At 37.0% G+C, this 16,396-nt stretch overlaps 1 protein-coding gene across 1 annotated transcript in view; it reads left to right on the forward strand.

The window, feature by feature from the left end:
* Nucleotides 1–251: 251 nt before the first annotated feature.
* Nucleotides 252–16,396, forward strand: part of CHSY3 (chondroitin sulfate synthase 3) — a 331,984-nt gene continuing 315,839 nt past the window's right edge. The window contains exons 1-2 of the mRNA XM_027775293.1: nucleotides 252–315; nucleotides 958–1,241. Of these exons, the coding sequence (XP_027631094.1) occupies nucleotides 252–315; nucleotides 958–1,241 (348 nt within the window). The remainder of the gene's footprint in view (nucleotides 316–957; nucleotides 1,242–16,396) is intronic.

Here is a 16,396-nt window from a genome sequence, read left to right on the forward strand (position 1 = left end):
ATCTCATTACAAAGGTTTGAAATCGGAAAGGCTTCCTGGTATAAATCTGCCCCACTGTGCAGGGATTTCCTGAAGTGCATGTGTAGCCCTTCTTCTGCCCTTTGTTTTAATGCTGTGAAAGGTGGTCCTTCAGAACCTTGAAATGTCCTGTTCTTGACTTTTCTACTAAAAATGAAATTCTTGTGGTATAAAGACGCTAGTAATAGCTAACTAAAACTCATTAAGATCTGGGGCATAGGCATGGGATCAAGATGACTGCAAATGCCATGCTCGTCAAAAATGATAGTGAAGATACTGACGTCTCTTTAATCCAAGGTATCACTTTCAGGAATACAAGATGCTTTTGAACTGTTTCAGCTACAGAATTTTATTCTAAGATTGTTTTTCCTGATAAACTTACAAACTATAAATGAAACCAGTTGCATTCTTCAAAAAATGTTGAATTTTCTAAAAGTGTGCTTTTTCAAGTTCAGTTCAAGACATTTTGATTTAAACACCTTCCAAAACAATAGGGGTTGTCTATGACTGAAGTTTGTTACCAGTAAAACAATAAACTAAGCCAATAATCAGGGAAAGAAGGTAATTATTGGGTATTAAGAATATGCCAAAATAGTGTTAATTATCAATATTTAATTTGATATTTCTGAGACTTCATTGTTATTTTAAATATATTAAAAGCCTCTCCCATTTTTTTCTCCTTTTGTAGAAAACCCGATGATGTTGAACTTGCTAAGGTTTTAGACTACTAAAGTGACTGTAACTGGAGGTTGATAAAATGTTATTATGATTTAGTTACTAACTATAAATTAGCATTTGAAATAATAGAATATTGAAAGAGGTTTTTTGTCTTTGCAAATATATAAGATTTACGAGAAGTTTAAGCGTAACATTGTTCCGTCCCTTCGTACATCGTAAATGATTAAGGAAAAGTACTGATCCTTGCCTTTCTCTTCATAGGTGACAAGTTAGAAGAGTTTCTTAGGTCACTGAATAGCAGCAAACCTCTCTATCTGGGACAGACTGGTCTGGGAAATATTGAAGAGCTTGGAAAGCTGGGGTTGGAGCCCGGGGAGAACTTCTGCATGGGAGGACCTGGCATGATCTTCAGTCGAGAAGTCCTCCGGAGGATGGTGCCACACATCGGAGAATGCCTCAGAGAAATGTACACCACTCACGAGGACGTGGAAGTAGGAAGATGTGTTCGCCGTTTTGGTGGGACTCAGTGTGTCTGGTCTTATGAGGTAAGCCTTGAGCTGTGATGAAATGCTCACAAATTAGAGATGCATGCCAATTTACGGGCTGGAGCAGGGATTCAATTTAGTTGTTTTTATCTTCATATTTTCTTGAAAATGATGATGGTAGCTCTTCATGAGTACAAGAGTGATAGTGGGACATACCTTTCTTACTGAACCTAAAGCTGTGTTACTAGCATGACCTGTGGCTTTCAGCAGCTGCCTGTGTGTATGGTCATATCTCTGGGAGCTGCTGTGTCCCCTTTATTGGCTTTCTTGGGGTTTAATATTCTTCATATTTTCTTGAAAATGATGATGGTAGCTCTTCATGAGTACAAGAGTGATAGTGGGACATACCTTTCTTACTGAACCTAAAGCTGTGTTACTAGCATGACCTGTGACTTTCAGCAGCTGCCTGTTGTATGGACATATCTCTGGGAGCTGCTGTGTCCCTTTATTCGCTTTCTTGGTGTTTAATATTAATACTTGTATATCCATTTTCTTCTCTAACAAGACGACAAAGTGTATTCTCTCCCGCTGTAGCTTTTCACATTTGCTGCTCTCTAACAAGACGACAAAGTGTATTCTCTCCTGCTGTTGCTCTTCACATTTGCTATTATTATTTTTTTAAGTGAGGTTTGTGTTGGCATCTCTGTTTTCAAACAGTTAACATCTGATGTGTCGTTAAAGATTTTCATGAGGAAAGTTGACATGCTTTGGAAAAGTATAGGAAAAGTTAACTTACAATGCATCACTTATAATAGATCTATGAATAAAATTTTAACCACTCCACTTGATAATTTTATAGGCAACTAAACGAGTTTACTGGAAAAAATATTTGAAGATGTTACTTAACTGCTTAATATTTTCACTGGTTCCCTAGAGTTTGTTTAATGTCTCCTTTTATGCCATTTTCTGAATAGCATCCATTATTTAAATATCTTGAGTTATGAACTGTAGTTTTATTGCAGTAATACATTGGTTCTTTTTCCTTCAGAAATTCATTTTAAAATAAAATACATTTTATTTAAAATATATATCATGAGATAATGTCACTAAAAATTGATTTAACATTTGAATAATATATGCAGTTTTTAGTGTAGGTAGGTTTTCAAGTGGTTAGAGTTTATATTTCAGCCTTTGGTATTTGTGCCTTGTAATTTATATCTCAATTCATTTGCTTATCTTTTCAAATATTTTATGTCATGTAGTTTAGAAGAAACATTTTATGAAAATATAATCTCTGTGAAGTCACTAGACCTAAAAGTTAGAGAGTTCCATTTATTTTCCTTTTAGAAGTATAAGTCCAGTTTAGTTCATTTTACTTTCTTTGTATACTTTGGGGTCTTTACACTTCCTATAAATATTTTGTGTATTTATTACAGGAAATGAAAATTATTGGTAACTGGTTATTTGGAGTATATTATGCAAATTAAAAATAATTGCATAGCTAATTCTTTTTGATAATAGTAATTTTTATTTCAAGAAACTATTTTATAACTATCTTTTAGAATTAACATTTATGCAAATACATTATAGTTTTTAAGGTAGGTATTTTAAAACAAATGAAACACTAAACATTTCTTTTTCTTCACTTAATATAAAACTGAAAGACAATATAAATATTCAATATGGGACACATATTCCATTGATTTTGTTTATGTGACGTATTATTTGACAGCATTTACTGTGTATGGATGAGTAAAAATAAACTCATCTGTAATTAACCATAAATATGAAAAATTATTATGTCTTATTTACAGTTTTATTGTCTTAACATCAGATATAAAGTTTTAACAAATGTTTTGTTTAAATGTCCTTCCCTTCAAATTTGAATTGATTCTTCTAGGAAGGATCACCTCACAGTCTACTCATTTCTGTTAGAGAGTAAAACATGCTCAAATGACCTACAAGCTTAACGATTGATTTAACATTTATTATATGGGCATTTGTTCTGGGTAAAGTGAAGATAAGCTATAGATGTGCACCCTCTCTGTTAGAATAAGTGGAATCTTATATCTTGTATTAACTGATGTAAGAGACAAATAAGAAACTCTAAGTCTTACGTTTGTAACTTGGTGAACACATTTCCAGTAATTTTTCAAAATACATTTGAATTTAGACTGACACTCACCCATCACTGACTTTAGAATCTGTATAAAACAAATCATTTCAACATTTTTTCGTAGCGTTAGAATGTTAACTTTATATTTTGCTAAGCTTTTATATAGAGTTTACTGTTTTGGAATTTTAGTCTACGAAGAAGTTATTTTAACAGTGGTTATTTTAAAGGAGGCATTGATTGAACCTTAATATAAAGTCTCAGTGTCTTACTTAGAGGAGTGAGGAAAACTTTTACTACCAGTGTCAAGTATCCATTAATAAAATTAGTAAAGAAGAATACACGGGGAAATTATATCAGAGAATTTTAATATTAGAATGTGTCTATGTTTCATGAGACACCTAAATAGGTCAACTCAGGCACAAGTAAACGAGGGTATGACATGTGCAGATCCCGTACATCATTTTCTGGTTTGTGTTTTAGGATAGTCAAAGTGATGTCCATACTTGATACTGTTCGAATCAGACAGAATCTATCCCATTCTTCTTTGGCACTCTCAGTAAGGGTGGAAATTTCACATCTGACCTTAGAAAAAACTATGAAACTGATCATCAGTTTTGCTTTCACATTTCTTTGAATAGAACTATCTGTGACAGAATTTAAAAAAAAAATTAAATTTTCTTATGTGTATCTTTCACGAATTTTAGGGATTTGTTCAGCATTTCCTCTTAAATAAGAGTTCTTTCTGAGAGCACTTTTATGGACGTATACTTACGATTTTTGAGTTCAAATAGATGAGATATTCTTAATGAAATATTATCTTTTAAAAATGGTGACCAGACTTGCAGAACTATAGGAAGAGAATTGGAAAAAGAATCATTAAAATATATAGAATGTGTAAATTTCTTTGATCATTAAGTATATTTTGGTAAAACCTAGGAACCGTCTAATATTTCTCTTTACTGCTAAATTGAAGTCTACGTTCTCTGTGTTACATATACAGTTGAGAATGCATTGTGAAAAGAGAGTCGGAAAGACAGACAGGCATGGGATGGCTTGAGCTGGGACCTGAGTCACCATTCTGCCACTTACTAGCTTCCTTGCTTTTCCAAGTTACTGTTTCAAGCCTTGTTTAATTAAACTGAAAATGGAGATTGTAATAATGTCTCCCTTATAACTTTTGGGGAAAAGTAAGTAAAATGGTGTGGTGATCCATGCCCTATCGTGTCTGACACATAGTGTGCTGTTAATAGATATTAGCTCTTACTGTTCTAGTACTGTAGAGATGACTTATATATTGTATAATGTGGATTCACAGGATTTATATGTTAACAATGGGCAATTCATCTCTATAAAAAGGTCAGACTAATGAACTCTTCATTTAGAGAATTTAAGATTTTTTTTTTAACCAGTCTTAAATAAGAGTAAGAAATCGATGCGTTGCCGTATTTTAGAACTACAAGGAGACCAATATTAGTAAAGCTTACTATGAAACATGGATTTCTGTTTCAGAAAACTCATTGCACATATTTGCTTCAGTCTGTGTATATCACATTAAATATCTGATCTTAGGGAGGTTGTGTGGAAAATATTATTTAACAGGTCACTAATGTACATTTTTAAAGAAGTCCTGGTAGATCTATTACATAAAGAAAAACATGACTGTACATGTTTCTAGATTAGTCGCCAGAATGATGGCAGCCTTTTCTGAGTTTCTCTGAAATCTTCTGCAGGAAAAGAAGTCAGTAGTTTCCCATTCGGCAGTCAACTTACAGGAACACCCAGGAGCTTGTCTTTCAAGGTAGCTGCCATCTCCTCTCCATGTTCCTCATAGTCTGAGCCCATGGTGTGTATGTAGCTTCAGAGTCTCCTCACCATAGGGTCATGGTGGTCCAGGGGAATATCAGTATGCAGGGTCTATTGGCCTCTTGCTCTCTCTCTGTCCTCTCCCCTGGCTGTTTCTTTTCTTTTCTCTTATCTTTAATGATAAATAAAATATATTACAAATGTATTTTGATATGCACTGGTTTTCATCTGCTTCTCAGTAAATTAATGCGATCACGACCAGCCAGACCTGCTATCCCAAGAGACCCTAGGATGTGCCCAGATCTCAGTTAAGACCCCAAGATGGCCTGACCACATCGCAATAAAGACGTCTTTAGTTTCTGGTGAGCCTCAGACAGAAGGGTTCTCTGGGAGCCTGAGGATTTTTTGGAGAGTCTGAATTGGGATTCTCCTATTCTCACTTGGGTTGAAACATCGACTTTTCAAGGCCGTCATGGCAGATGTCGATCACTAGCAGTCTCTGTGGATTGCTGGGTTTGGCCTCCTTTATATCTCCAAGTTTGTTAGTGAAGATTGCTAACTAAAATGTGCTCATGAAAAACATCATTCTATTCTGATCACTCTGTGTTAGGATTTCCTGGCATCTCACACTGTTGGTTGAGCTCTCTCTTGGCTACTGTTTTTCTAGAGCTGCAATCTGGCAGCTGAGGAAGCTGCATATGGCTCTTGAACATTGTTTGGCACAGGGAGCATTTTAAGGCTTTTGCTTGTGTTTTTGTTTTTGTTTGATGCCTTTAGCAGAGACAGGCAATCTTTAGCTCCTTTTATGTCCTATCGTACACCAGGCTGTCCTTGTACTTTTATTTTAACTGCCTGCCTCAAACAGGCATGAAAGTGTTGATCTTTTAAACCAGACAACCCACCTATTACACATTCCTTGAAAATATTCTGTAGAAAAGGAAGTTCTGTTCCAGTGAGAATGAGATATGTATGTTAAAGAAGTTACCAAAGAGCTGTCTTTCAAATTGTGTATTATCTGAGATGATTATACTTCATTTACCATAGATACTTTTTTAGTAAATGACAAAAAAAAAAACAAACCTCTTCACTGTTAAAGATTGTTTATCCATTTGTGTTCAGTGTATGTATTATCAGAATTGGGACTTTTTTTTTTTTTTAGCAAGATTACTTTTATTCAAGCATTAAGTTGATTTTATTCTAATGATAGTTCTACCTATGAAAGAGTTTTGAATTTTACCTTCCTAAGAATCATTTTAGGAGCTGGAAAGTGGTGCAGGGGTAAAATGCAACATTCTTCAAGCCTGACTCATATGGGAGGTTCATGTTTGGATAGCTCTCCAGGTACACCAGGCAGGCAAGTGCCCATTATGGGGGGCAACCTGCGTATAGGGCAGGCAAGTGCCCATTATGGAGGGCAGCCTGGGTATAGGGGTGGATTGTGGCATCAGGACCTTGTTGGGTGATTTCTCTTTTTTTTTTTTTGGAGAGGTTTTTGCTATAGGGTGCGTGCACTTGCCAGACAGACAGAGAGAGACAGAGAGATAGAAAGCAAGAAATAGCCCTCAGGGAGGATGGCCACACTGCAATCCCTTCTCCTCCATTCTCCTCTTGGGATCTCGGGCATGCACGCACATGCACCTGGCGTGAGTTTTAAGCCACCGGGTCCGGGACGCGAACCGTGGTCGACTACGTGGGAGTCCAGTGACATAGCCATTATGCTAACTGCTGGCCCCATGGGGTGATTTCTTTCTGTCTCTCATTCACTCATGAATTAAACTTAAAAAAGATAAGATTCTGTTAAGAACATGAACTATTCTTTAATACAAGCTATTTAAGAAACTACTTAAGAATAGTTTATACTTAAAAATAGTTCGTGCTAATCATTTTAAGGTTTTCAGTAAAATGGAACTGAAGACTCTCTTTCATTCAAATATATGTTGTTTCATAAAAACCAGACTTCTATATTGGTAAGACTACTTCTCTGTAGTTTTAAGGAACCATTTTCTATGACTAAACAGATTTTTATTATACTCCTTAAGAGTTAACTTCTCACCAGAATGTCGTATGTTCAATCTTGGTCCCTTAAAGTCTACCCAAGAAAATATTCCATTATTTCACAAAGAGTGATGTTCTAGAAGTATTTTTCTGGGCTTATAAGAAGTACCAGAGAGCTATACCATAACAAATTAAATTGTATGTGAGTTCTTAATAATATATTTATTAAGGTTAAAATATTTGTGTCATTCTTCAAGGGCTATTGCACATCCTTCATAGCTTCTTCCTATTTCTCTCAACTTTGCTCTTTTCTACTGCCAATTTTGTGCTATCATGAATGTGGTTTATGTGTCAAAAATATGTATGGAAAAAATATAGTGCTGGGCCTTAGATCTAAATTTCAGTCTTTTAGAATTCTTTTCTTGGTCTGCTTCAGGCACAATTAGTTTTTAACTTTACTAAAAGCAGTAAGCTCACACCTACTCTTCCCACCCTCATCCCACTTGTCAGATGAAATCATCATGCATTGATTTTCTGAAATTTCTTTGCTGCCACACAGTTTTCTTCATTGTATGGAATAAAATTACATTTCGTGTTGATGGAGAAGCATAATATGGTTTTTACGTATATTGGTGTAGTTAGTTCATTTTCATTACTAACTGATGCCTTATCACCTCAATTGTGACTGTTCACGCTTTCTAAGAAGATGACTTCCTTTCCAACAATTGTGAAAAATGTTAAATTTAAGAGATGCCAGGGTCTGCAGCCAGCAGGTGGTATGGTGGTTAAGGGCGCTTGACTTCCACATGGTCGACTATGGCTTCAGTCCTGGTGCCTTGCTTTCTCGCTTTCCCTCTCTCTCTCTCACTCTGTCCTTCTCTGGTCAAATGAAAATAAGTGAGTAAATAAATAAAGTTAAATAAAATAATTCTTAAAAAAAATGCCAAGATCAGCAGGTGGTATGTTAATTAAGGTGCTGTATTCCCACATGGCCAAATTGCAGTTCATGTCCCGGACCTGGTGGCTTGAAAAGCACAGTGGGCACATGTGCATACGTGCCCAAAATCCCGAAAGGAGAATGGAGAGAAGGAATTGCAGGATGACTGTCCCTGCTAGGGGGTGACTTCTTACTCTCTCTGCATCTTTTAGTCTCTCTTCTCTCCAGTGAGTGCACATGCCTTATGATAAAAACAAACAAACAAACAAAAAAACAAAACAAAACAAAAAAAACTTAAAAAAAATCGAAAGATTCTTCTAATTCTTCTAGTCAATTTGAAATAACCTCCATGATAACATAAATATTCATATTAGTTTAAAAACTTTAAAGACTTTTCCCCTTTAATTCTAACTTTGTGAAAAAGTTCCATCAATTTGCTACTTTTTCCTTTGCCCTGGCCTTCAAAAGGCTATGGTTTGAGAAACTTTATTTCAGTTTCCTTCTACCTAGTGAATTAGTGCTCAAAAATCAAATAAATGTATCCTGCTATATAATTATATTACATTTATTTTGATTTGCATACAGGTATAACTTTTAATGAGGGAGGCATTTCAAAACCAAACTTCATTACGATTAGAAAAAAATCAGTATGTTGAGTCATATGAGTAATTATTTGATTTTATCGAATGATAAATAAACAGTAAACTGAACAATTGAAGGGTTGCAGTTCCTCCCAGTTCTAAAATTCTCTTTCTTTATTGTCCTAGTCATGAAACAACACTCTATTAGAGTCATACTATATATAAATCAGTTTGAGTCCATTTCCAAGGTGTAGAAATTCTGTAAATAAGTAGCATTACAGTAAAAATGAATGAAACTGTCTTGGAAAGGTGTTGGACATTTATAGTATAATAAGTATGCTGCAAGTTTGTAAATGAACTGAAATAGATTTATTTCAATTATATATGTACGTGAATATGTATATTTTAGTTAATTTACAATTTAATTTTAAAACATTCACATGCAGTATTTTGGAACTAATTGAATGAAATAGATTTCTTTTTTTTTTTTTCTTCTTTTTTTTGGTAGAGATTTTTGCTATCGGGCATGTGTGCTCACAGGAGACAGAAAGTGAGAAATCACCCCCCTAGAGGGGATAGCCATGCTGCAGTCCCTTCTCTTCCAGTCTCCTCTCAGGATTTTGGGCATGCGTGTACATACACACATACACACATATGTGCACGTGGCTGGTCTGGGTCTTGAACTGTGCTCAGCTATGTGGGAGTTCAGCACCTTAATCACTCTGCCACCTGCTATTCCCTGAAATGGATTTCTTAATGTTTAAGATAAAAAAATCTTTTACTTATCATTTATAATTTCGAAAGCTGTGTCCTTCATTCTTTAGTCAGTGGTATCTGAACTTTTTATCCTGTTCAGTTTCATTTTTATTGTAAAGCTCTTTGTTTATTTATAGAATTCCTGTACCTCAAAATGAGGTGCTTTAAATAAATTTACATATTAATAAAAATAATATGTAAGACAATAAAATTTCAAGGTGAAAATTTCAGAGGAAAAAACAAAATGTGCAAAAAATATCATCAAATCATAAAAACACATGTTGGGCTTCTGTTTTTCTAGTGTTAAAAATAACCTTGCTTACGTTGATGCTGACCTCTAAAAGAAATCTCCCCCATAAATCAGAAAGGAGCTCTAAGGGGTATGCAGGTCACACCCTCAGCACACTTCAGTAATGAGCACAATGACATGGTTCGGCCGCGTGTTTCTAAGGAGTCCCCTCAGTCCGAGCCAGAGTTCCAGCACAGAAGGGCTGGAATTGGAATTCTGGAAAAGGAATTCAACTTGGAGACAATGCAGTTATGGTCAAGTGCACCGCCGTTTGCTACTTGAGTTTGTTTGCTGAGATAACACTTATTAAACACTTTCTCTTAGCAGATAATAACACATCTGCTTTCCTTGTCCTGATAGAATGCACAGATAGTCAGGCTTCTAATTTTTCTTCTTTCCAGTTTGATAAACAGTTGGGTTTCCCGTCTTCATCATCCTTCCTAAAGTTTTTTTTTTCCTTTTTTTTTTTTTTTTCATTCTAAGAAATGAAATCTCCTTAGGGTCCAATAGTAGTACTTGCTTCAGAACTGAGTTAGAAGTATTCTTATTTCATTGTTATTAAGTTGGTTTCTTTCTCTTTTTTGTATTACTGTCCCTTAAAGAAGAGAAAAATGAACACCCTCCTTTTTGTAAATTTTGTTATATACGAGTACATTTTGTTATATATTAAATCTGTTGCATACAACAAATTACTAGGATTTTATTTTAATCAAATGAGCTAGACTACCTACCTTCAAATCTCAGTTTGGCCATTCACTAGCTGTGTGACCTTAGACAAGTTACTTAACCTTCTGTGCCTTAGAAGCCTCTTCTATCCCATGTGTATAATAATAATAGTACTTACTTCATGGAAGTGTTGTGAAGATGAAGTTAGTTAATGTATATAGCAACATTCAGAGTCATGTCTAGCACTAATAAGCGTTCCACAACTGTTAGCTATTTTTGCAGAAGCAGGATGGCATAAGATGATGCCAACCTGGGACCAGCAATTGGTGTAATGTCTATATTGCTGGACTCCCATGTAGTCAAACGCAGTTCAAGTCCCAGACTTGGACTCACCCCAGGCACACGTGGGTGCATGCCCAAGATCCCGAGAAGGGATTGTGGCGTGGCCATCCCCCCCTGGGAGGTGATTTCTCACTTTCTGTTTCTCTGTCTCTCTCTGTCTTTCTGGCGAGTGCATGAGCCATATAGCAAAAACCTTTCCAAAAAAAAAAAAAAAAAAAAGATAGTGCCAACCTTACACAGCCATTGCGAGGAGTAAAAAGGTCAGTGTATTACAAAAGCCATAGAATAATGTTTGACATGCAAAAGCTCTGTGTGTGAACTTTTGTTAACGTTTTATGGCTTACAGTGTTGGTATTTTTTCCCCTGTATGGAAATGAGATAATGTTGGTTTGAAAGGACTGGATAGTGATTTCTTTTTGTAAGATGGGTTTGCTGTAGTAAGGAAGGTACTGATATGGTGGTCCTCTCCTCTGACTTCACAAGGGAATCCTCTGGAGAACTTAGAAAAAGTTCTGTTGCTGGACACCACCCTTGACCCACTATAACAGAATCTCCTGCAGGGCAGGCCTGTAGCGTGGGTGTTGTGTAAAATGTCACAGATTACACTAACATGGCAATGATGTAGATTATTTTATTGACTTTGTGTATTTAAATATTCAATCTGTTTTTTAAAGTTCATTAATTTCTTTCATGAGAGAAACAGAAAGAGAGACATATAACTCCAATGAGGTTCGCAAGTCATAGCCTGGCCCCAGCCTCAGCCAGCCTGGATCACAGCCATGTTGTGTGCATGTGGTGGGCACAGGAGGGCCCTGGGATCTTAACCCTGGTCTTTCCCACGTGGGTCCAGCATCTCAGCCAAGTGCATTGGTACTGCACTTCCAGCTGGCCCCTACTGTAAGACTATTTCTTTCTTTTTTATAAATAATTATTTATTTATTCATTAATTTGTTTTAATTTGACTACACACACACACACACACACACACACACACACACACACAGAGGGAAAGTGAGAAAGCAAGCCACCAGGTCCAGAACTCGAACTGCAGTCGGCCAGTGGGAGTGTCCAGTGCCTTAACCATCATGCCACCTGCTGGCCCCCAAGACTGTTTCTTAAAAATTACTTTGTCTATCTACTTTGTTGGAACAATTGCCTTGAACTGTATCTGCCGTGGTGAGAGTACACGAAAAAACTGCACTTTTAGTAAATTTTCCCCTAGTTGGAGTCACTTCTCCCAGGGTTTGAAAGTTCTCCCACTTCACTAAAATGAAAAAAATTAGACTTCAGTGTTTTTAATCAAGAATGATGTAATGTTACAGAGAAATTACTTTTTACTTCTGTTAAGGTTACACTAGGTCACCTTCACATATTATCTTATGAGTCATTGGTGGAATTTCATTTTCTCTATCCCTTTTTGTCCGACTTTCCTTGTCATGTTAGTCTGTGTTAGTGATTTCTTAGAGTTTTGTTTAAGGATGTTAACATTTGTGTCATGTATTACCAATTAAATACTCTTTTTTTCCATTAGAAATTGCTTTTTGTTTGTTTTCCTTTTGGTGAATCAACACTTATACATTTCTGTCATTGTCTGACCTCATCTGTTTTAAATAGTTACTGAACTTTAAGACAGTGAATATAAAGCCACTATTCTTAACTGTATGTTTTCTCATGGTCTGGTTTTCATCTGGAGGCAGGAGAAATGAGGTTCAAAAGGTATAGACAGAACCCAATTATGAAGGGCCTGTGTATCATGCTTGAAGTTTTAGGTTGTACATTGTAATAGATTAGGTTTTTTTGTTTGTTTGATTTGATTTTTGTTTTGTTTTTAAGGTTTTTGCCATAGGATGTGTGCATTGCCAGAGAGAGACAGTGACAGGAGGATAGCCATATCACAATCCCTTCTCTTCTGTTCTCCTCTTGGGATTTTGGCATGTACACACACATGACTGGCATGAGTTTCAAGCTCCTGGGTTTAGGATTCAGACCATGGGGATTCAGACCATGGTTGGCCATGTGGGAGTCCAGCACCTTAACCACTATGCCACCTGCTGCCCCCAATAGTTGGTTCTTATATTCACTGGTGGCGGAGTGATGTTATTGGCCTAGAGTGGAGTCCCTTCCTACTATTGTTAAAAATATTTCTGGGTGATTCTAATAAGCAATCAGGTGACAGTCAGTTCTGTAGATAATTGGGAGACTTGAAGAGTAAAGGTAGGTGAGCACTGTGGTCAGATGACCTCGTCAAGGCTACAGCAAGGAAGGGTGCATTGAAGGCTCTTGTGCTGAGGAGTGGTGACACATGGCAGTTAGCTGTTGCCCCAGACCGTGTGAGAAAGGATGAAAGTCAAAGGCGAAATGGAAGTGAGAAGAAGGTCTGAAGAACTAGTGAGGAGAGGGAATTGACAAAACCGGTGACTGATTAGAGGCATAGAAGTGGAATGGGAGAAAGTTATGACACCTAGAATTTGAACTTGAATGATCATAATCTTCCTAGAGATAGGGTGTAAGAAAAGCATAAGCTGTATGATGGTGAGTTTGAGGCACTGGCAGAGAGTGAGGAGAAATGAGTTCTGCTTTGGGTACATTGCATTTTATTCACTATTTATTTATTCAGCAAATACTTATTAAACATTGAGTATGTGAGGCACTGTTGGAAACAGTCCCCATGGAAACACACTTGGCAAGTCAAGAACTAGCCAGGAGGCAAGAAAACCTAGAGTTGAGTATGGGATGAGAAGAGTCGTAAAATGTGAGATCAGAGAGGAAAAAGGATAGAACAAGGGGGATGATACACAGTTTTGAAGACCTTTTGAAGAACCTTTTGGTAGAAAAGTGAGGTCCACATAACTTGAACAATTTTCCTTGATGAGACGGCAGGGGAACTGACCTATTGTATTAGCAGACTATATGGATGCATTTGTTTCCATTTATTTTTTACTATTACTTTTTAAAATTTGATAGAGGGTTCATGCTCTTGCTAGAGAGAGAGAGAGACAGACAGAGAGAGAGAGAGAGAGAGAGAGAGAACATCTCCCAGTAGGATATGGTCATGCTGCAAGCCCTTTTCCTCTATTTCTCCATCCTGTTGAAATTTGGGGCCCACACATCCACATGCCCAGGGTGTGTTTCAAGCTGTGGGTGCCAGGATTTTACCATGATTGGCCACGAGGGATCCAGTTCCATTAACTACTAAGCCACAGGACCAGTCTGAATGCATTTAAGTAAACTTCATGCATAGGTCAAATAGTTATTCAGACATTTTTTTTAAAAAAAATCATATCCCAGCTACAGAATTAAAATTTTATTTTGTTAAACTTGATATATTAAAGGACTGGTTTTAAAATATTTAAAATTTAATTGAAATTCTATCTAGTGATTTGAACCAGTTAATATTATAAAATGTTTCAACAACTAAAAAGGATAAAGCTACGATCGTTGAAAATGTTCAGTTTCTGTTCTCCATCTGCCTGGAGAGCTCGCCCCTCACTCGCCAAGCTTTTTTAGATTTCCACAGTTTCTCTCAGCTGTCAGACAGTTTGTGTATACAGTATCTCCTCACAGCCCCAGTTTTCATTTGTCACAAAAAGATGGCATTGTTCTGAATGCTGCTTTGCTCAATTAAGATTCTATCTTCGAGTTATTCTTATATCAGCACCTACATAGCACCCTCATTCTTTTTTATGTAAATGCTGCTAACATTTTAAAACAATCGAGAAATACATGACTTGTATTTTAGGAGGAGTACAGTGCATTTCTGGGAGAGCAAAAGGAAAATGGATTGCACAATATCGTCAAATCAATATGCAAATCACCATGTTTTCTAGACTAGACTGCTAAGACATTTTTCCGAAAGTGTGACAGAGGCCCAGCCTGGTGGCACAGTCGGGAACAAACTGAACTGCAGTACTAGAAGCCATGTGACCAGCTGTGGGTTCAGATTCTTGGTTGTCTTAAAAGCACACTGGATGGGGACCAGCAGTTAGCGTTAATGGCTATGTCGCTGGACTCCCATGTAGTCGACCTCGGTTTGAGTCCCGGACCCGGTGGCTTAAAACTCACGCCAGGCATGTGTGCGTGCGTGCCCAAGATCCCAAGAGGAGAATGGAGACGGGATTGCGGTGTGGCCATCCCCCCTGGGGGGTGATTTCTCGCTTTCTGTCTCTCTGTCTCTCTCTGTCTGTCTGGCGAGTGCACGCGCCTTATAGCAAAAACCTCTCCAGAACAACAACAACAACAAAAAGCACACTGGATGTGTGAGCCGGTGCCCAAGATGACAGAGCTGGAAGGGTGGAGAGTGGGGATTGCGGTGTGATGAGGCCCTGTTCAGGGCGCTTCTTTCTCTTTTTCTGTCTTTCTATCTCCCCACATGGTTTACCAACACCCTCGTAGATATAGAAATGCTCTCTATCATGAATAATATAAACTAAAGAGAGAGAAAGAGAGAGAGATGAGCAGTGAACTCCCAAATAATTAACCCCTCGTTGGCATGTCCCATTCACTTTTTCTACATTTATTAAATACTGACTGGGGCACAGAGACTTTGCTGAGTGGTGGGACAGGTGAGTTCTGTCCTGAAATTTATAGTCTCATGAAGGAAGACTTACAATTAACAAGTGAACAAATATATGACCACACACTTCAATAAGAAGTGAACAGTTTGATGCTGAAAATAGTAAATATGGAGGCCACTTCAGATGTATCACCAGGAAAGGCTTTGGGGACAATGACATTTAAGTCTGGAGGCAAAGCATGGGCGTGAACCTGGGAAGAGGTGACTATCTGGAGGAAGGGACTAGCCAGTGCTAAGGCCCTGTGGTGTGTGAAACTGGCAGGAGACCAGGGTGGTTGAAGTATAAACATCTAGGGAGAACTGATAAGAGCATGAGATTCCAGGTAGGGCAGGACCAGATGGTGGAAGAGAAGTGTAGTAGACAAAAGGGGAAGGCTTGAAAAATTTTAAAGAGCTGAGTGTTGTGCCTTCTCTGTAACTGCATGTTATTTTTAAAGGTTTTATTATTTTAATTTTTAAGTTGACAAAATTGCATGTATTTCTGGTGTATAAAATGATGTTTAATCTATAGAGACATAAATTATATACATAATATATGTTTATCCCTAATTTAGCCCTTATGGAATGCCTAAATCAATATATGGCTAATTAAAATATACATCACCTCACATATTTATTTATTTTTTTGTGGTGAAAACATTTAAAATCCATTTTTTAAGACAAGCTGTGGTAATGTAGTACCATGCAGTGTTCTGTGATACTGACACCATATGCGAAGGTCCTGGGTTCAAGTCCCCAGGTCTCCTCGTATGTATTGGGTACATGCAGACCCATGTCCATAATCCTTACTGACTGAGGTTAGGAGAGGATTAAGTGGCAAAGACCCTGTTGGTGGTATTAAGTGGCCAGTAATAAGATAATGGGCATCAAGCACAATAGATGTGCAGTTATAATTCAAGGTTCCATAAATTTTATGTGAATGATCAGAGCTTAAATGAAATACATTGTACTATTGTAGAATTTTCAGAATTGGGATTATAAAACAAATTTTGGATTATTAAAACATATCGTATGGAATTTTATCACATATTATTGGACCATGGACCAAATTTCTTTTTATTTCCCTTGAAAATATTGTTGATATTTGTATTTATTTATTTTAGTTTGCTATAGGGCTCATGCATTTGTTGGGGCAAGAGAGAGAGGGAAAGTGAGAA

This window comes from Tupaia chinensis, unplaced genomic scaffold, assembly GCF_000334495.1.
Source record: "Tupaia chinensis unplaced genomic scaffold, TupChi_1.0 Scaffold000541_1, whole genome shotgun sequence".
Classification (NCBI taxonomy): Eukaryota; Metazoa; Chordata; class Mammalia; order Scandentia; family Tupaiidae; genus Tupaia; species Tupaia belangeri.